This window comes from Bubalus bubalis, chromosome 19, assembly GCF_019923935.1.
Source record: "Bubalus bubalis isolate 160015118507 breed Murrah chromosome 19, NDDB_SH_1, whole genome shotgun sequence".
In the NCBI taxonomy this organism is placed as follows: Eukaryota; Metazoa; Chordata; class Mammalia; order Artiodactyla; family Bovidae; genus Bubalus; species Bubalus bubalis.
The window spans coordinates 35703341-35725092 of NC_059175.1; the positions used below are offsets into that span (position 1 = coordinate 35703341).

At 36.0% G+C, this 21752-nt stretch overlaps 1 protein-coding gene across 10 annotated transcripts in view; it reads left to right on the forward strand.

Annotated features, from left to right (window-relative positions):
* The window catches only part of LIFR (LIF receptor subunit alpha), a 186035-nt gene that overhangs the window by 142870 nt on the left and 21413 nt on the right, over positions 1-21752 (forward strand). For all 10 annotated transcript variants that reach the window (XM_025270581.3, XM_025270583.3, XM_025270587.3 and 7 more), the window contains 8 exons: positions 273-436; positions 6566-6740; positions 8795-9049; positions 13028-13157; positions 13594-13763; positions 15675-15820; positions 16997-17159; positions 19827-19897. In XM_025270581.3, coding sequence (XP_025126366.3) covers positions 273-436; positions 6566-6740; positions 8795-9049; positions 13028-13157; positions 13594-13763; positions 15675-15820; positions 16997-17159; positions 19827-19897 — 1274 coding nt within the window. The remainder of the gene's footprint in view (positions 1-272; positions 437-6565; positions 6741-8794; positions 9050-13027; positions 13158-13593; positions 13764-15674; positions 15821-16996; positions 17160-19826; positions 19898-21752) is intronic.

The window sequence follows — 21752 nt, forward strand, 5'->3', positions numbered from 1 at the left end:
TGGGAACCCAGTCGCTGTTTGTGTTATGGATTTGAAACAGCTGGCTGGTAAATAATTTCCTCAGATTTGGCTGATGAATCACTGGGAGATGCTTGTACAAATAAATACATATATTTATTCTCTTTTCAGTACTAGGTATAAGAATTTGCTTTACTCCTTAATTATTTTTAGATCAAGAAGGAATAGAGCTTAAAATTAGTTGATTAATGGAATTACAATATGAAGACCATTACTTCTTTTACTAAATTTTATCTTTTGTCTTCTTTTTTAAGCCTTAATTCCAGAAACTCCAGAGATCTTGGATTTGTCTGCTGATTTCTCAACTTCTACGTTACACCTAAAGTGGAATGACAAAGGTTCTGTTTTTCCACATTACTCAAATGTCATCTGGGAAATTAAAGTTCTACGTAAAAAGAATATGGAAATTGTAAAATTAGTAAGTTTAAACAAAAATAGATTTTTTCCTATGACACTAAAGAAACTGAATAATTTTTTTAAATTTTAAAGTGAACCTTTTGATTATTAAAGAAGTAGATCAGATATCCCTTTGGAATTCATTAAAAACTGTATGCTATGACTATAAAAAATCACTAAATTAATGAAATAATGTAACAATTATAGAACGTTTAGGAAATTAAGGGACGTGTAATCCATGATTCTGCCACTTGAATATAATATATTTGTGTATTCCTATCTAGCCTTTTTATATGCATGTTTTTGCATAAATGGAATAAAAATATACATATAATTTCATTTACTTATTATTATAAATATAAACATAAATGTTTTGAAACATATTTAGGCATAGTAATTGTTGAGAAATTTTGCATAAATCTGTAAGTTTGAATTTATCTCAATCCAAAATAACGTATTAGTAGTACTGCTTTTTTTTTATACTGTTTATTAATAGTTACTTTATGGTCTGTCTTCAGTTTGTTCTTTGTCTGAGGAATAATGAGACATAGTAGTAAGACAGGTTGACAGCTAGTATGTGGGAATTCCCTCTTTATCCTTTTACTCTTTAATGCACTTGATTTATGCCTAGTTATAGACTTAAGAATTAGAAGAACATGATTTTACAATTTTTTTGCCAAAGTTTATAGGTAAGATAGTACAGATAATAAATAGGGTTATTCTGTATTTCATAGTTACGATCTTACTTTTCCTTATAGACAACCTATATATTACAACCTTGAAACAACAGCAGCCATAATTGTGGTTACCATGTATCCAGTGCTTCTGGTGTTACTGACATTGATGTGAAAGCTCTCTATATGTTAATAATTTGCATCTTCACAACAGGCCTCTGGGGGAGGCACTGTTAGTATCATCCCCATGTTACAGATTCAGATATAGAGTCTCAGGAAGATATTAAGTGAAGGAGCCAGGACTCAGACCCCAGCTGACAGTTGATTGCAGAGTCTGTGCTCTCCCTTAACCAGTAAAGTTTATATTACATAATCAGTATTGTTATCTTCATCGAAGATGCCCTCCCTCTCCTTTTCACCTGTGTAAACTGAATACACATTTCATGAGCCAGGTCAAATCCTTATTTTGAAGCCCATTCTAATTACCTCAATCTAAAATGCTCTCTCTTTTCTTCAATTATAATGTCAGTCTGATTTGCAGCCAACTTTGATATCATCTAGCATTGTTGTCTTAGAACTATAACTTCTTGAAAATTCTATTGTGTAGCTTTTTATTATGGTCTAACATCTGTATTTTGGGTTACTAATTACCAGCTTAGGATGACTTCTCAAAATCTTTTTCTTATTTGTAAAGTAGTGCTAATATTTGCTACAGTAAATGATGTGATATTTGTAAAGCTACTTAACAGCTCTTCATTGTCATTACTTCCTTTGGGGAATAGGTGTTTTTCCCCCTTACTTAGGGATGCTAGAATAAGAGGGATACTGTTTGATATGTAAGTGAAATCAGGCAGAAATGAATGGAGATATTATTCTAGGTTGTGTACCTCACTGCCACAAGATGCAATGTCAAAATAGTAATTCCCTACTTTGGGGAATGTGATCTTTGAAGAAGAATAACAAGAAGCAAGAAAAATAGCAATAGAACAAATTAATTTTAAAACGTTATTCCTTTGCATAGTAAAATGTGACATTTTTATTTGTAATTATATTGTTAGGATTAGTATTTAAGGCAGAATTGCTTGTAATCAGTCATCCTATGACAGATTATAATGCTATTATTTTGAAATAGTTTAAAGATCACTAAAGATCATAAAACACTACTAATATAAATGTTTCATTTATAAGTTTCTTTTATAGTGTTTCACTTACAACTTGAAGATTTCTGCCCACAGCCTCACAAACAGCTGTGGAAGCTGTGCTCTGCACAGACCAGAATGTGCGTGACACCTGGGAATTATGCAGGCCCCTTTCCTCCTCTTGTTTTTCTCGCCTATAAACAATGCATTTCAGTTCTTTTAGCTGATTATTTATTGTCTCCATTTTTTCCAGTTAACACACTTATGTTACTCTTCCTTTTTTTTTTTTTTAAGTTTTCAGTTCAGTTCAGTTCAGTCGCTCAGTCATGTCCAACTCTTTGCGACCCCATGAATCGCAGCACGCCAGGCCTCCCTGTCCATCACCAACTCCCAGAGTTCACTCAAACTCACGTCCATCGAGTCGGTGATGCCATCCAGCCATTTCATCCTCTGTCGTCCCCTTCTCCTCCTGCCCCCAATCCCTCCCAGCATCAGAGTCTTTTCCAATGAGTCAACTCTTTGCATGAGGTGGCCAAAGTACTGGAGTTTCAGCTTTAGCATCATTCCTTCCAAAGAACACCCAGGACTGATCTCCTTTAGAATGGACTGGTTGGATCTCCTTGCAGTCCAAGGAACTCTCAAGAGTCTTCTCCAACACCACAGTTCAAAAGCATCAATTCTTCGGCTCTCAGCTTTCTTCACAGTCCAACTCTCACATCCATACATGACTACTGGAAAAACCATAACCTTGACTAGATGGACCTTTGTTGGCAAAGTAATGTCTCTGCTTTTGAATATGCTATCTAGGTTGGTCATAACTTTCCTTCCAAGGAATAAGCGTCTTTTAATTTCATGGCTGCATTCACCATCTGCAGTGATTTTGGAGCCCCCCAAAATAAAGTCTGACACTGTTTCCACTGTTTCCCCATCTATTTCCCATGAAGTGATGGGACCAGATGTCATGACCTTAGTTTTCTGAATGTTGAGCTTTAAGCCAACTTTTTCACTCTCCACTTTCACTTTCATCAAGAGGCTCTTTAGTTCCTCTTCACTTTCTGCCATAAGAGTGGTGTCATCTGCATAACTGAGGTTATTGATATTTCTCCCGGCAATCTTGATTCCAGCTTGTGCTTCTTCCAGCCCAGAATTTCTCGTTTTAAGTTTTAAGCACTGTTTTATTAACTTCCCACAATGAAAGATAAGAATTTAATCACTTCTCACTTTCCCAGCCACAGACGCACTCTCCCATGCATATGCACTTACATGTGTGCTCATGCTCTTTCCACTTCCTGTTTTTCCAATATCATTCTGTTATAATTTTTGGTAGGCCAGTAATCATTACTTGTGTTATGATTATATAAACACTATTCATAACTGAACCAAGTACTGTATACTGGTCTTAACTTTTCCTTTTTGGGAGAGGGTACATCTTTTCATATTGTCTTATGTTTTTAGTTTTACTTGTCTGCTTCATCAATTCTAAATTCTTTCTGGGTTGTATAAATCTGTCGAAATGTTCAAGCACATTAATATTTTATCAGTTTTGCCTTTGTGAATAAATCTCTCTGAGGGCCTTCTGACTTACTTCCCAACCTTTGTCGTATAAGAGTTCACATGGATGCTGCCAATATTTGTAAAGCACAGAGTGTGATAAATAGCTAAGTATTCTCATGGCCAGAGGTTTCTCAGAAGCTCCAGAAGCCTCCACGTGTAGTAGCCAACCCTTGGTTTGAAGAGATTAATGCCTGAGCATGCCTGTAACCTATTCAGGACAAACCTCTATGTGTTTCAACACATTTGTTAGAAAGCTATGGTTCATCCTCATCCAGAGGATTCCTTTTTTATTTTTCTTATGATGGACTCTCTTTTTCCTGAATTCCTTGTCTTCATCTTACTTTCTCATTTTGGTAGAAGCTTAAATTTATTTGCTATTTATTGTTGATACCCTGCTAACTGCAGGTAGCTTGCAAGTATATTTTATTTAAAAAATTTAAATTAGTTTTCAACAAAATTAAAAGACTGTCAATTCCAAATGTTGAAAAGATCCAGAACAATCAAAATTTTCATACCCTTATGGTAGGAATGTAAAATGCTACTTGGTAAAAACATTGAGACTCGACATTTCTGACAATGTCTTTATTCTACGTTCACTCATGATTGCTAGTTTAGCTGGTTCTAGGTTGGGAAATTTTCTCAAGATTCTGAAGCCATTGTTCTACTATTTGTTTCTTATTATGGATTTATCTTCATCTGTTGCAGTGGACATTCATTAGGCCCCTTTCAGTCTGAAAACACATGCCTGTCAGCTTGGGATATTTTCATATTTTATGTCTTTGATTTCCTCTGTTTTCTCTTTTTTTCCTTAGAATTTCTGTTCTTTAGAGACTGGACCTTTCTAACCTTTTCTCTAATTCTCTTAGTATTCTTACATCAGTATTAAGACTTCTTAGCATTCTTAGCATCAGTATCTTATTTTCTGAGCAATTTTTCCTAAACTTTATCTTGTGCTTTTGAAGTTTTTATTAATACACTTTTTAATATACAAGAGATCCCATTTTTATTTTTAGTCATTAAAAAAATTTTTTTTTATCATGTTCTTTCATAATGCAGTATCTTTTCTTTGAGGATATCAGATTTCAATTTTTTTATTTTTCTTTTCTATGCAGTCTGTTTTTTCAAGCTACTTTTTTCTTTATTTTGAACTTTGACTTTCATATTATAACTTTTTCTCACTTTCTGGTCATTCTGATTGCTGCTCTTATTTAAATGAGAGTCTTAAAAAATAAAGCAAGTCTAACTGGAACTTCTTTTTGCCTGGGTGGGACTTGTTGACTAGTGCTTCATTATACTTGTTTAGGATGGACTGTCAGGCTGTAAAAATCTTAATATTATTTTAGGTTTTTATCTTGACCTGTTCAAATACTCCTTAGAAAAGTTTGTTTAGACTCTTAACCTAGTGAATATGTACTTGGCTGTCAGAATCCTGGGTGCTGAGTAGGGGAGGAAGGGAGGAAGGGAGGAGTGCCCCAGCCTTTAGAATGCATAGTTAGCAGTCTCCCTGTTTTTAGTATGGTATTCCCCATTGTTAGTTCTTCTTAGGGTTATTAAATTCAGAGGAATTTTATTTCACTTTTACAAAGGGTTAATCTTCATTCTTTAGCCACGGTTAAGAATAGTCTTTTGGTAGAACAAAATGTGGAAGGGGATTTGAGTGCCAAATATATCTTCAAATACCTTTTAGTCAGGCTACCAGTTTGGCACCTTACCTGCACTGTGCATTTCCAGGATAACCTAGTACAACCCGTTCCTGAGCCCTGTGACCTTTTTATGATTGAAATCATGTTTCTGACTTTCTCACTGGAGGCTTAAGATTCGCTCTTCTCAAGTCTTCTGAGTCAGTTACCTTTGCCCATCTATTTTCCAGTGTCCAAAATCTTACTGGTGTTGTTTTTTCAATTTTTTGCCCATGTGCATCTGTGCCTTTTTTTTAAAATCTTATACTGTTGTTAGAGGAAGTTCATGAAATAAAGAGAAGGAAATACATTTATTTAATCTGTTATTTTAAACCAGAAGTCCTAAGGTTACTTTTAGTATATCTTCATGTATTTGATTAAAATCTTCCCCATTTTCCACAACTGAAATTAAAATTTTTATACTATTATAAATTGCATATTTAAAAGTAAAATTTGAAATGTATGGTGCTTTTATAAAAAATATATCTAATCTACAGTAATAGTTTATTTTGTAGAAATGCTCTTCTCTTTCTGATTTTAACTCTTGGAGATAAAAATCTGTTAACAGTTTTTTTCTATGAGAAATGGAGACCATTTTAGGCAATGGTGTATTTTCTCATGAAGTGTATTGCTGCTGCTGCTACTGCTAAGTCGCTTCAGTCGTGTCCGACTCTGTGCGACCCCATAGACGGCAGCCCACCAGGCTCCCCCGTCTCTGGGATTCTCCAGGCAAGAACACTGGAGTGGGTTGTCATTTCCTTCTCCAATGCATGAAAGTGAAAAGTGAAAGTGAAGTCGCTCGGTTGTGTCTGACTCCTAGCGACCCCATGGACTGCAGCACACCAGGTTCCTCTGTCCATGGGATTTTCCAGGCAAGAGTACTGGAGTGGGTGTTTTATAATATTAACATCAGTATAAAAAGAAGTAGGCCCTAAAGTTGAAGAAGTAAACATAAGTGAATACTGTTACTCCAACTCTCCTTAATATGTTATAGAAAAAGTTTTACTTACTTTGCTGGTAATTGTATACAGTCTGTTTTTTAACCGTAAAGGAAAGCCGAACATACTATTTGAAAATAGAGTTTTTGTTTGTGTTTACTTTGTAGGTGACCTATAGCACAACTCTGAATGGCAGAGATACAATTCATCATTGGAACTGGACTTCAGACATGCCCCTGGAGTGTGCCATTCACTATGTGGGAATTAGATGCTACATTGACGATCCTCAGTTCTCTGGTCACAAAGAGTGGAGTGACTGGAGCCTACTGAAGAACATCTCCTGTAAGTGCATATTTAAAAATTTTTGTTTCAGATGAATTAGATTAGTCTTGCTTAAGGGTAGGGCTGAGTTTAAGCTTTTAGTTCTCAACCCCATTTGGATGCATGAGGGTCACCTAGGGATCTTCCAAGTCTTCCATCCCAGAACATTTTGATTCAAAACTCTGAGGCTTCAGAAACCTGTTTTTTTAAAAGAACATTCTGAGGGATTGGATAAATGTCCAGGTTTAAAAATCAGTTTGAATCAGCATTAAAGAACATTTAAGATTTTTAAGTAATGATATCAAGTCCATATTTTTAAAAATTAGCTCCCAATTTCTTGCCCGTAGAGCAGACCCCTGTGAGCTGCAGGGTTATTGCAGAGAACATGGGAATCTGCAAATTTACCCCAAATCATCTGTACATTGACCAAAACTCATATGCAGGCATAATGTTGGCAGTGTGAGAAAGGGCCTGGAATACTGTTGACAGTAAAATGAAGTCCTTTAAAAGGCTGGTGATCATTGTGGATTATTCACTCTAGTGACAGTATGGAGAAATGGCCAGAGGAAGGAGGGACTAGGAGCAAGCAGATTAATAAGAATCTTGTAGTTCAGCGAAAGACAAGTATAAAGTAGGACAGCTGGGTTTAGAAATAAAAAGGGGGAGAGGTATGAAAACACTGAAAAGACAGAATTAGTGACTGTGTATTTGGTAGGGGAGAAATAGAGTCAAAAAAGGCTGTTGGTTGGGGCATCTTGGTATCTTGTGATTCTGCCCAATGAGACAGAACAATATGAACAAACTGGGTAGGAAAGATAAATTTCATTTTAACGTGTTGAGTGTTAAGTTTGAGGTAGCTGTGAAGTGTCTGGGAGCAACTTCTTATTGACAGTTGGGAATACAAGTTCAGCCTTCAGGTGATTAGTTGACACTGGAGTTATCTAGTTGATCCCTGAACAACTGGAGGTTAGGGGCTCTGACCCTCCGTGTAATGGAAAGTCCATATATAATTTACATTTGGCCTCTGCACCCGTGGAACCCCCATATCTGTGGTTTCACACCCAAAGATTCAACCAACCACAAATCTTGTCATATTTACTATTGAAAAAAATCCATGTATAAGTGAACCCAGGCAGTTCAAACTTGTATTGTTCAAGGGTCAACTGTGTATTTGAGAATCATTAATATACGTGATGTGAAATTGTTTAAATCTTGGTGGCTAACGTAACTCAAGGAAAGGGCCATGAAGACCAAGGACAGATCCCTTAGAAGCTGGTATGAGGAGGGATGATGGAAGAAAGAGGCCAGCAAAGCAAATAGCAGCCAGAGGGTTAAGAGTAGCAAAAGTCAGTAGTCTACACCCCAAGAGAGAGGGGAATTCTGAAAAGGAAGACTTTAGGTGACATACCAAATGCTCTGGAAGTTGAAGGAAAGATTACTAAGAAGTGGCCATATGATTGAGCAGCTGGGCCATGGAACCATTTTAGTAAGTATCAGAGTACAAGCCAGATTGCAGGAGATTAAAGAGTGAGTAGGTAGAAAGGAGACTAGAGATACTTTTCTTAAATTGGCTACTTAGGAAAATAAAAACAAAGGGGTGCTTCTATTAACATATAGCAAGTTGGGCTTTTTTTTTTTAAAGTGCTTTTTAGGATGTGGAATACTTAACCATATATGTAGGCTAATGGAAAGTAAGACATATGATCTAAACACAGAGTAATTTCAAAGCAGTGGAATTATTTAACATACAGCTTTTTTTGGTGTGGATTTTTCACATGGTGGATATAAACCTGCTTAATATGAACCTTTGGACTTCTTAGATATTAATATTAACCTGTAACCATATACATTGATCTGCAATCCCTTCCACTCCCCCACTATCACTCCATCATAAATAAATAAAACCACACACATTTTTATTTCTTGTGTATGTCTTGCTCCTTTGAAACCTGGAGGGTGTTCTTTTTCTTTGAGTCACCATTATTTCAAAGTATACCTAACTGTGGTTTATGTACACTGGGCTAATTTATGTAAAAGACTTCTAAAGTATTTATAATTCCTTTTGCTCTTTCTAGTGCCTCCTGATTCTCAGACTAAGGTTTTTCCTCAAGACAAAGTGATACTTGCAGGCTCAGATATAACAGTATGTTGTGTGACTCAAGAACAAGTATTATCAGCACAGATTGGCAGCACACATTGTCCCCTTATCCATCTTGATGGGGAAAATGTTGCAATCAAGATTCGCAATATTTCTGCTTCTGCAAGTAGTGGAACAAATGTGGTTTTCTCAGTAGAAGATAACATATTTGGAACAGTTGTTTTTGCAGGGTGTAAGTATATTACTTTTTTTTTTTTTTTTTTAAGAGTTCCTATTAATGTCTTTTGGGTCTTCTTGGAAAGCCTTAATGTTTTTTCTGGGGGATGATTTTCTTCCTTTCTTGTTTTTTTTAATTCTTTGATAAATAACAAAAGAAGGTACCAGCATTTTTGCTTGTTTTCAAGCAAGTTCAGGTGAGTTCTAAGCTTGTTTTTTACATAATTGTATCTGTATAATTTGTGAAAGTGAAAATTGCTCAGCTGTGTCCAACTCTTTGCAACCCCATGGACTATAGCCTGCTAGGCCTCTCTGTCCATAGAATTCTACAGGCCAGAATACTGGAGTAGGTAGCGATTCCCTTCTCCAGGGGATCTTCCCAACCCAGGGATTGAACCCAGGTCTCCTGCATTGCAGGAGGATTCTTTACCATCTGAGCCACCAGGGAAACCCCATATAAGAATATATGTGGTAGTGGTTTAGTCGCTAAGTCATGTCCGATTCTTGTGACCCCATGGACTATAGCCTTCCAGGCTCCTCTGTCCTTGGGGTTCTCCAGGCAAGAATACTGGAATGGGTTGCCATTTCCTTCTTCTGTGGATCTTCCTGATCTAGGGATCGAACCTGGATCTCCTGCATTGTAGGCAGATTCTTTACTGACTGAACTACAAAGGAAGCCCCATAAGAATATATATATATATATATATAATTTGTAGATATTAAGATTTGAGACATTCAACTGCTAATTTTTAGTTTAAATTCTTAGTTTAAAAATAAATTCTTAGTTAACAGCTTTGTTGAGTCAGGGGCAGTTAGTATGTAATATTTCTTAATCTTCCATTGTTAGGAATTTTTTCATATAAATTAATTTCCCACCTGATTAAAGTATGCCTTTTTATTTAAGGTACCTAAATTAAAGCAATTGTAAGGATTTTGCACAAAATCTTTCAAAAACATAACCTGCACTTCTCTGATGAGAGGATGGTGGTTGGAGGACACGTGGAAGGAAGAATCCCCCCTCACAGTGCTCTATGTACAGTGGACTCTCTGGAATGCAGGAGCATCTTTTAACATGATTATACCTCTGTCCCATGACGCTTCCAAAAGTTGTCGGTGGACTGCCCTACCTAGATGACTTGTGTTACCCATCCACAGATAATTTTGTGTGTAGAGTTTTTCTCTCCCCTCCCTTGTGGTAACTAATGTTAGGAGCACTGATGGTTTTGCCTCCAGCAGTGCTTCTCTTCCACCTCACATTCTGAACTTAAAAGTTCTGAGTGGTCCGAGGATCTCATGAGTAAAGTGTATAAAATGTAGTGAGTAGATTTTGTGATTTTCTTTTGATCACTTGGGCTTCCCTGGTGGCACAGAATGATTTTTCTTTTGCCTTTTTTTTTTTTTTTTTAATGATTCTCAGTGGTGCTCTACATCAGCTACTTTCAACCATTTTTTACACTTCCAAAGAAACTTACAATGAATTACATTCAGTTGCTGATAGATTTCCAAGGGAATAACCAGCATTAGGTGCCCTTCTCAGATTGATGGCTGTAACCTTAATTACTTCTTGCCTTCCCAATAAACATTTTGGAATTCAAGTGAGAGTGAGGATACATTCAATTTTAAATTTTACCAATTTAAAAAATTAAGTTTTCTTTCCTAAATGGAATTTTAGGAAATGATTTGCAACATTCCTCACAAATGATCATGAAGTCTAAAGTTAAGAACCAGTGAAGGGAAACTACTTGATAAGTGATACCAAACAGTGAAATATTCATGTAAAAGAATGAGATAAAAATTAAAACTTAAAAGATGATAATATTCACTATTATTTCTGACGATTTTCTAATTTTTATTATAGTGCTAGGGAAAACCTACTTAATTCATAATTTAGCTTTCATTTTTAACATTTGGAGGTTGAAATATTGATCAATACTTGTTAATTCAGGAGCAGCAGTAACCTTCACTTCAGAGAGGTCTTTAGAAACCTGTAACAAGGGCTATGGTGTGAGTTAGGGATCAAGATTCACTTTTCTATCCCTTATGGGTATCCTGTTAACCCATTATTTACTGAAAAAGCTGGAAAGAACTTTAGAATCAGCTTGTTAATTTTCCCTTACACACACATACAGATTCAAGCCTGCCAGGATTTTGATTGATATTACTTTAAATCTGTCAATTTAGGAAGATTTTTATTGTTACAATATTGAGTCTTCCATGAACATGGTATAGCCTTCCATTTATTTAGATTTTGTCTCATTTATTTTAGTGAGATTAGGTCTTTCATATCTTTTTGCAAATTTATTTCTAGGTGTTTGATGTTTTCTGGTGCTATTAAAAATTGATTTTTTAAATTGCATTTTCTATATGCTGCTATATAGAAAGACAGTTGATTTATACCAAGCTTTTACCTAGCTTCAGTTGGTTTTTTTGAAAAGCATTACATTTTAAATACTGCCCTTTCATATTTTTCTCCTTCAATTTTTCCTTCCACTTCTGTCTAGTTTGCTCCTGTTATTTTGGATTTTAAGTATTTCAACTTAAAAAAATCTGCCAAATCCTAAAATAATCAGCATTTTAAATATCCTCAAAATTTTGGGTATTTGAGTTAAATAAAATGACTAAAAGTTTGGCCTTAAGTTTAAAATGGTTTTCAAAATAAATAAGTCAATGTTAGTTTTATTTACCAGTTGTTAAACTTTACTATAAATACTCATTACTTCTCTTAATGTTACCCCAAGTACTTTGAAGGATGTAATGCTTATCTCTGGGGAAAGTATGTGAAATTTTCTAAATCTTGTTTGATAAACTAAGGACTATTTTAAAATGATAGGTTTTTAAAAATAAATTTATCTTTTAGAGTTTTTCAACAAGTAGATAATTGTTTAACAAAAACTTAAGCTCCTTGGAAGATAGTTTAGATAAATATGACAGTAAGGGACTTCTCTGGTGGATAAGAGAAGAGGATAAGAATCAGTCTGCCAGTTCAGGGGATGCAGGTTTGATCCCTGGTCTGGGAAGATTCCACATGCCAAGGAGCAGCTAGGCCCCCTGCGCCACAGCCCCTGAGCCCATGTGCCGTGACTACTGAAGCCCATGGGCCTAGAGCCTCTGCTCCCCAGTGGGAGAGGCCATTGGCGCGAGAAGCCTGTGCACTGCAAGTGAAGACAGCCGCAGGTAGAGGAAGCCCACGCAGCAACAAAGACCCAGTGCAGCCAAAAATTAATAAATTATTTTTAATTCTTAAAAAAAAATGACAGTAGGAAATACCAGTTTCTGTGTATGCTTGGTTAGGTAAGGCAGAAATATCACTTTGTGTAATCATTGTCACACTGTAGAATTTTAATTTATCACATTAAGGTCTGTCAAAACAAAGACAACTGTTTTTCTTTTTCTTGTCTTACCCCTACAAAAACAGAATAGTTTCATTAAAAAACAAAAGAGCAGTAGTCACTTTGAATATAGGGAGATGCAGAATTTTACCAAGAATTATTTTGTAAATAATAGTCCTTGTAACTTATTTAAGAACTCTGAAACTTGTAACATGACTTACATTGACTTACAATATGATTTGGTACTTCTTTTCAAGTCACAATATAAAGATGATAGAGGATAATACTTTTAACCTGTAGATTTTTCTGATTGAACTAGTTGCACACAGGTTCCTTTGAGAGATTTGATGGACTCTGAAATGGGATTAAGGGAAAAACATGATAGTTGATCTCTTAAGGTTGCTAGGAGGAAGTTTCCGAATGAGCTAATAGTCACTCTTAGATATATTTTAATCCATCATTCCTAATATAATATGAACTCTGACACAACCGATGCTATACAAAGAATGGTAATTGCTGCATCATTCAAAATGCAATAAGCAAATTATTTTATTTTTTAAAAAAATTGTCCAAAATGTAATTAACATTTATAAAATGCAGCATTTTTTAGGGAAGGTATACGTAACGAAAGTAACTGCTTTTTTTTTTTCTCATTTTTTAATTAGATCCACCAGACATTCCTCAAAAACTGAACTGTGAGACATATGATTTAAAAGAAATCATTTGCACTTGGAATCCAGGAAGACCAACGTCCTTGGAGGGCCCACGCAGTACAAGTTACACTTTATTTGAAAGGTGAAGGTCTTTGGGAGAGGTTGTCAGACAGTAAGGAGCACACTGGAAGGATGTTAAATGACATAAGGAGATGTTCTATTTCATTTATACAAAAGATATAAAACAAAATATGCTGTAGAAAATTGGGTATATTATAAACACTGTAATTTAAGCACAGTGCAGACTCAATATCTTGTCGTCTTTTTTTAAAAAGCCTAGAAAGAAGAACCTTCAAATATGAACAGAGACTGTCTGGGTAGTGGGAATATGGCTGATTATTTTCTTCTGTTTTTTTGCATTGTATATATTTTTTTCCCTGAGTAGGTAATATATCTACACTTGGAAATATAAGCCTTTTTGGAAAAACTACTTGAAATTTACTCATCCTTTTTTTTCTGTAATATATCTCTTGCCATTTTGAAACTATTTTAATATTCCTTGATATTCTCTTTTTCAGTTTTTCAGGAAAATATGTTAGATTTAACGGAGATGAAGTGTCTGCAAATGAAAACTACCAGTTATTCTTTCAAATACTTTCAAATCAAGAAATACACAATTTTACATTGAATGCTCAAAATCTTCTGGGTCAGACAGAATCAACCCTTTTAGTTAACATAACTGAAAAAGGTAAGTTGCTGCATAAACCAGGGTCTGAAAAATAACTTTAGAAGTGGTAAAATGTCTTGAGGTTAATGAAAAGTGCTTCTAGGGATTTCTTTTTTTTTTTTACTGATTATTTCCTTTATAGTTACTTAGTATTCATTTTTAAAATTTCATTTAAAAATCTTTAAAATTTAAATTTCAAGTTTCACTATTTTATTGAATTCAAATAAAAATTTGAATTAGTTTCATAGAAATTGTAAGTGGCTTTATCTAATAATTTTTGATTCCTGAAAATATTTTTGCCCAATTTTTTAAAAACTTTTTATTTTGAAATAATTGTAGACTCAGGGGTGTTTGCAAAAATAATAGAGTCCTCCTTCCAACTTTCTCAGTAGTATCATCTTACGGAACTGCACTTCAGTTAGGCAGTTGACCCTCCTGGTTCAATACTGAACCCGACTACTGACCTTGCTCTGTTTTCAGCAGTTTTTATGCATTTGATTGTGTGTGGTATGCGTGTAGCTTTGTGCAGTCAGATCCATGTATAGATTCGTGTAACCCACCAGTACAGTTAAGATACAGAACTGTTCTATCACCCCAAAGGAACTGCCTCTTGCTGTCACTTTAGCAACCCCACCAACACACACATGAATCTCTGTCCCTGGAAAACAGCTAATCAGTTCTTCATGTCTGTTGTTTTGTCATAGGGGAATGTGTGTAAATGGAGTCATACACTGTGTGACTATGTGTGCTCCTTTGTGCTTGTTTCTGACTCTTTGCAACCCCATGAACTCTATCTAGCCTGCCAGGCTCCTCTGTCCATGGGATTCTCCAAGCAAGAATACTGGAGTGGGTTGCCATTTCCTCCTCCAGGGGATCTTCCTCACCCAGGGATCAAACTGTGTCTTTTGCATCTCCTGCATTGGCAGACATATTCTTTACTACTGCCCACAGGAAGTTGGCATTTTTACTAAGGATGATGTCTTTGATATCCATCCACGTAGTTTTATGTATCAGTAAATAGTTTGTTCCATTTTACTACTGATGATTTCTGAATTTTTACCAACCCTATTAATATATAGATCAAATAGAAATAAAAGAGGTCAGTCTTTTTGGCATTCATTCCTGTGGTCTTTCCACATGTATCAACTGAGACCAGCTCTGCAATATACGGAGCAGTAGCATAGAAGACTTCTCTTAGAGACCGTCAGGGGCTAAGGGCTTAAACCATTTGCATTAGAAGACGGAGTAGTAGATGGTCCTGTTGCCTTACTTCATTATTTCTTGATTTTTTTCCCCTAAGATCAGAAAGGCTACATTTTATATTTGAGTGGCAGTTTTGTATGTATTTATCTGCCCTCTGCCATTTCAACCCTGTCTTTCCCATGATTCTTTCCTATCACTCAAATTGGTGTATGCAGTATAACCGATATAGTATGTGTTTGCTTCACTGTGCCTTTGTTCTTGCCAGGACTCCAGCCTGAAATGCTTTTCTGTAGTAGTTTAGCCAGTTTCCTTTGGTTTATCCTCTAAGGCTCATCTTAAGTCCCATCTTTCACTGTACATCTGCACTTACTTACAGCCAAATTCCAGTATCTGTTAATATCTGTACCACACGTTGGACTTACTGTATATACTCTTGTTGATTTTCTTTCTTTCTGTTTGTCATTCCTCAAGCAAAGGAGGGGTTCCTTAAAGGTAGAGACTACCTTTTAGTATTTCTGGGGCTAACTGAGCAACCTTGAGCATGAATGGTTCTTAAGCAATGCTGGCCTGGTGTCAGGCCATAAATGTGAGGTTTGTCTTCCACAAACACTGGGTGGAACATTGTTGATCAGCACTAATAACACACCTCCTGTTTTTTGTTTTCTTTGGCTCTCATTTGTCATATTAGAAAAGAACTTTTAAAGTAATTTTTGAAAATTATATTTACAGTTCATCCCCGTATTCCTACTTCACTCAAAGTGAAGGATATTAATTCAACAGCTGTGATACTTTCCTGGCATTTACCGGGCAACTTTACAAAAATTAAACTGTTATGTCAAATTGAAATTAATAAAACTAACTCAGAGCATGAATTGGTGAGTAAGATTCTCCTCTAAACTTCCTTTGACATTATTTTGGATAAAATACGTAGTTTTCAGAAAGAATTAAGTAAATTCACATGTATAAGCTCTCAGATTACTTATTATAGAGGTTTCCTAAGAGCCATTATAAATATATATATGTGTGTGTGTATACATACACATATCATAACAGTATTGCATTTAGCACTTAAAAGCAATTGTAGTACTAGGTATTATAGAATATAAGTATAACTTCTGCTACTCAGAATGTGTCAGATCTAGTATAGTCCCTGGCATGTAACTGGCACTCAATAAATTTGTGAATGAATGAGTAGTTTTTGCTGTAGCCTTTGTTTTAGTTAATGGACTAATCAGCAGCAGAGAGATGATGTGGTATTTAAAACTGCTAAGTGCAGCAATGGGAGCAAGTTATAATTGGTCATTATAAGTCAAAACATGACTTTTTAATACATTTTAAATACTTAAGTTGACTTTTATGCTGCACCATCTTGTAATTTGGGGTAGATCTAAAATAAATGACATTCTGCTTAAATAGTTATTTGGAAATGTACTGATAATTTCTAAAAAATCAGTCAAACTGCAGAATGTAACACAGAAAGTTCCTTTGCAATAAGTAATTGTGAACTCAGAGACTTTCCGGAGGCATGCAGATCCTCAAATTTGTTTCATATTGCTTCATCTTAATTTTATTTGGTTTAAATATTTATTGGATATTCTACATGTTTTAACACTGCACTAGAGGTTCTAAGTGCCGTAAATGATGCTTGCCTCCAATAAGTTTCCAAATATCTGAATAATGTATTTAATACTCAAGGTCATCTTAGATTACTAAATTATATTAAGGTATATTGCATCACCATTAACCATAGAATATCATCATCTCTGCATAATTTAATTGACCATTATTACTTAGATTCAACATTTGGATTAAAAATATACTTTAATTTTTTTGCTATTGCAGAACATAATTTCACTGATTTTGAATTTTATATAAGAATTAAAATATAGTAGATGAACTGTCTTTGGTTTTATAGAGGTAAAGTCTTAGGACATTCAGTCAATTTATGTTGCAAATTTGGGAGGCTTTCTTCTAAAAAATATATATATATGTATATTTATTCATATACACATGATATTACATATGTAATATATATGTTTGTTTTCTAATAGTGGAATGTCACAATGAGGGGGGTAGAAAGTTCAAATTATCTTACTACTGTGGACAAGTTAAATCCATATACCATATATACTTTTCGGATTCGTTGTTCTACTGACCCTTTCTGGAAATGGAGCAAATGGAGCAATGAAAAACAGTGTTTAACCACAGAAGCCAGTAAGTTAACAGAATGATTTATGGCTAATTATTACTATGGATCCTGAAATTTTATACCTTTTTTTTTTTTTTTTAACGAAAATGTCACCAGAGTGACTAAAAGTAGGAGAATGTTTAGATAAATTGTGTAATTATTTAATACCTACTAGTAAAATACCATACAAAGATTTTAAATGATGAGTTTTAGTTTCGTGATAATACGAAAAAATATTTGGCTTATGTTATGTGAAACGGCTAAGCTACCTTATCCACAATATGATTATAACTATTAGGATGATACATAGGAAACCAAACTTGAAATTTAGTAATATTATGGGGTGGTTTTTCTCACACTTTTTCCTCCTATTCCTGGTATTTTAATTATAATAATCTATTTATAGTGTTTCTTTATTGAAAGCAATTATTAATAAAGCTAATTTGGTAAAATATTGTGACTTAGGCCTAAGGATGGTCAGGACTACAAGTTCTTGAACTTTAGTTTCTGTGGTACACCCAAATCAAAATATCTATAAAATCAGGTAACTGGTTTTCCGAGTATGATAATGTCTAAAGACAGAATGAGATTCTATTCTTGATTAATCCAGATATCAACTTTCAGACAAACAGCAAAACTTTAGAAATAGGTGTAATTTTCAGAAATTATTCAATAAAAGATAGAAAAGATTTATTTGCACTGTATAATATAGGGAATATCAAACTTCTTCCAAAAAATGTAATGTGTGTTAGTCGCTCAGTCATGTCCAAGTCTTTGCGACCCCGTGGACTATAGCTGGCCAGCCTCCTCTGTCCATATTCCCAGGCAGGAGTACTGGAGTGGGTTGTCATTCCCTTCCCCAGGGGATCTTCCTGACCCAGGGGTTGAACCCAGGTCCCTGACATGGCAGGCAGATTCTTTATTGTTTGAACCATGGGGGAAGCAATAAGCAGAGAAACAGTAAGACAAAAACTGTTAGGTATTAACCCAGATTTTGCCTCTTCACATGAAGACGAGCGAGATGAGAGGATCTTTACAACGCATCCAAGAAGCACTTGGATCCTGCTTGAGTCCCGAGAGAGGGTGTACTAGTTATCTGTTGCTGTGACAAGTTACCCAGAGCTCAGTGGCTGAAAACTGCAGGCATTTGTTATCTCACAGTGTCTTTGGATAGGAAATTCAGGAGCAGCTTAGCCGAGTGGCTCCGACTTAGAGTTTCTTAGGAGGCTACAATCAAGATGTGAGTGGGGGCTGCGGGCTTGACTGGGTCTGGAGGATTGGCTTTCAGGGTGGTTCACTCACATGGCTGTTGGCACGAGGTCTGCATTCCCCACCATGCGGGCCTCTCCGTAGGGCTGCTGGAGTGTCCTCACATGGCAGCCAGCAGCACCCAGATTTAGTGATCAAAGAGAAAACAAGGCAGCTTCCACAATGTCTTTATGTCCTAGTCTCAGAAGGAACATACATCACGTCTACTGTACCCTACTGGCCGCACAGGCCAACCCTGATACACTGGAGGAGGGACCACCACACTGAATGTCAGGGGCCGTGACCAGCATCATTGGTCCTTTTGGAAACTAGTTACCACAGGAGCTTTTGCCTTAGTTGATGACCTCTTCTTGCCAAGAGAAAACACTTTATTTACACCTCATTGAATAAAGGCATTTAATTCACTTAAGAAATACTTATAAGTATCCACCATGTGTCAGGAATCATCTAGTTACTAGGAATATAGCAGTGAATAAAACAGCACTCTCTGCCCATGGAGTGTAGAGGATAGAGTATTAGAAATGAGTTTTTAAACTACATATATAATAGTGTATTTTGGGTGGCAATGAGTGCCATGGAAAAAAATAAAAACTAGAGGTCTAGGGAATGAAGGCCAAGTGGTTGGGGAGAGGGGGTGCAATTTTAAATAAGGTAGCTGGGAAAGACTTCACTAATAAGCTAACACTTTATCTGAGATACAAAGGAGGTGGGGAAGGAAGCTACATAGTTAATTCAGAGGAGGAAAGTTCTAGTCAGAGGAAGAGAGAACACAGAAAGTGCAGAAAGACTAGAGTAAGTGTCCTCTGCATGTTTTAGGAACAGTCAGGAAGCTGACCTGTAGCCAGAGCCGGCTTGAATAAAGGGAGGTTGGAGGATGTGACGGAGAAGGCAATGGCACCCCACTCCAGTACTCTTGCCTGGAAAATTCCATGGATGGAGGAGCCTGGTAGGCTACAGTCCATGGGGTCGCCAAGAGTCAGACACGACTGAGCAACTTCACTTTCACTTTTCACTTTCATGCATTGGAGAAGGATATGGCAACCCACTCCAGTGTTCTTGTCTGGAGAATCCCAGGGACGGGAAGCCTGGTGGGCTGCCGTCTATGGGGTCGCACAGAGTCAGACACGACTGAAGCGACTTAGCAGCAGCAGCAGCAGCAGGATGTGAGATGGAGAGGCAGCCCCAATCCGTCTGAGGGATGTGAGGGTGATTTTAACCCATTGTAAGGGACCTTGTGCTTTGCAGATGTTCAGAGCTCAGCTTTTCCATTGCTCCATTTTCTAAGTGGAAAATGACTTAGAAGCACTAACTGCTTCACATTTTTATTGAGAATTTCAATTTTAAACCCTGCCATCCCAATTACTGATCTTATCAACTGACATAGTATGCATCTTCAAATGTTAACTTTTAAATCTCTTTTCTAGTTCCTTCAAAGGGACCAGATATTTGGAGGGAGTGGAGTTCTGATGGAAAGAATCTAATAATATATTGGAAGGTAAATGTCTAATTTTTCCTTGAATATTTAAGTAGCTTTAGTATGCTAAACTACTTAAATTACATATGGTTCTTGGGTTATTAGGGAGCCAGGATTTCCCAGACTGGCTTAGTTGACAGAGAGAATGTAGCCTGGCTTCTAAAACTCCCGGATTCCTCATCACTGCAGACGTACCACAGTCTTTGTAGCGAGGATCTGTCTCAGGTCTAGGCATTCTTCAGTTTGATTTTATGAGACTTATAAAGGACCGAGGATTTCATGAATTCCATCTATCTCACTTTAGTCAGAAATGCAGCCAGAAACCACAAGTTAGAATCCTAAGTATTTATGTTGTATTTTGTCTTCAGTGAATAGGAAACCAATTTTTTATATAGGAAACCAATTTTTTATATCTTATCAGTCAGTATAATTTGTTGTCCCCTAAATAAATTGTGTTAACAGTATAGCAATTATAAAGTTTTACAAAGTTTTCTAAAATTTTAGCTAAAGTATGAATTGCATTATGTTTTACTAGAGCATAAACCTTACTGGAGCAAATGTTCTCATTGCTGATTTATGAAAATCAAAACCACAAACAGTTGTTTTCTACATCAGATTTCATAGGAATAGTTATAACCAGATTCTTTTCAATAGTGCATTTTGTTATTTAAAGTAAACTTTTACAAAAACTTGACATCAGTATGGCTTTGATTAAAGTGAATCTTTGAAGTCTGTGAGGATGTCGTGTACACATTCCATCACTTGGAGGTCGTCTGTATATGACTGTGCATCCCCTCTTATTCTTAATTGGAAAAATCCCTTAGCTACTCTCAGTTGTCTGTCAGATTGTGCAGTAATATACGAATGATTGTACAGATGACTTCAATGTAGAGAGTTTAGGATATTTTTCAGACTAGATGAATGTTTAACCAAGGATTAAAAATATTGAAGCAATTCAGATTCTAACTTCAGTGACTAGTTTATGGTTCTGCCATATTTGGGTGGAAAATTCAGTTGTTTTGGACATGTTGATTATACACAACATGACCACTAGGATGATCGAATATAGTTCAGTAGGCAGTAGTTTGGTGTAAGGCTCTGGAGCTCCGGAGAGGTCTGAGCTAAAGACATAGCTTTGAGTAGCATGTAAATTGATCACTCAGCACACAGTGTACAAAGAAGCCAGGTGTGGAATGGTGGGTGGTGGCGGCATCTGAAGAACCAGCAGAGGAGGAGGATCCAGCAGAGGAGGTTGGGAAGGTTAGAAGGGCAGGAAGACCAGAAGAAAATAGTGTGCAGAAACCAAGGGAATGGGGGTGATAGGTGAAGGAATGGACAGTATCAAATGAAATCCACAGTTCTTGGGATGGTAGCGTGTTCACTGGACCAGGCCATCAGAGAGCTGTCCGGGACCTCTGTGTCTTCAGCAGAGTATTAGTGGCTGGATCAGAGGGTCCTATGCACTCCTATATAAATTGGAGGGATTGTTTGGAAAAGCAGTTTAGATATATAAATAAAGACATTTGAATGTTTATTTCCTTTCCTGTAAGTCCAGATTTGGGACCCCAGATTAAGGAATTAATTCTAACTGGGGAAAAAACTGTGGCACCAAAAGGTTTATTTTATTGTGAAAAAAAAATGGCAACAACTTAAATTGTACTTTTTTAAGAAATATTCAGGTAAACTAATAAAAATGCTATATGAAATATAAAGCTGTTAGAAATATATATAACTGTATTATCCAAAAAAAGAGTGTATTGTAGAAAAGTGAAAAAAAAACAGACAATTGTATAGTATGATTGAAACAATTTTAATAAAAGTCTCCATCTAGAAAAACAGCTTGAAGGAAATACCAGAATGTAAGAATATTTAAGAA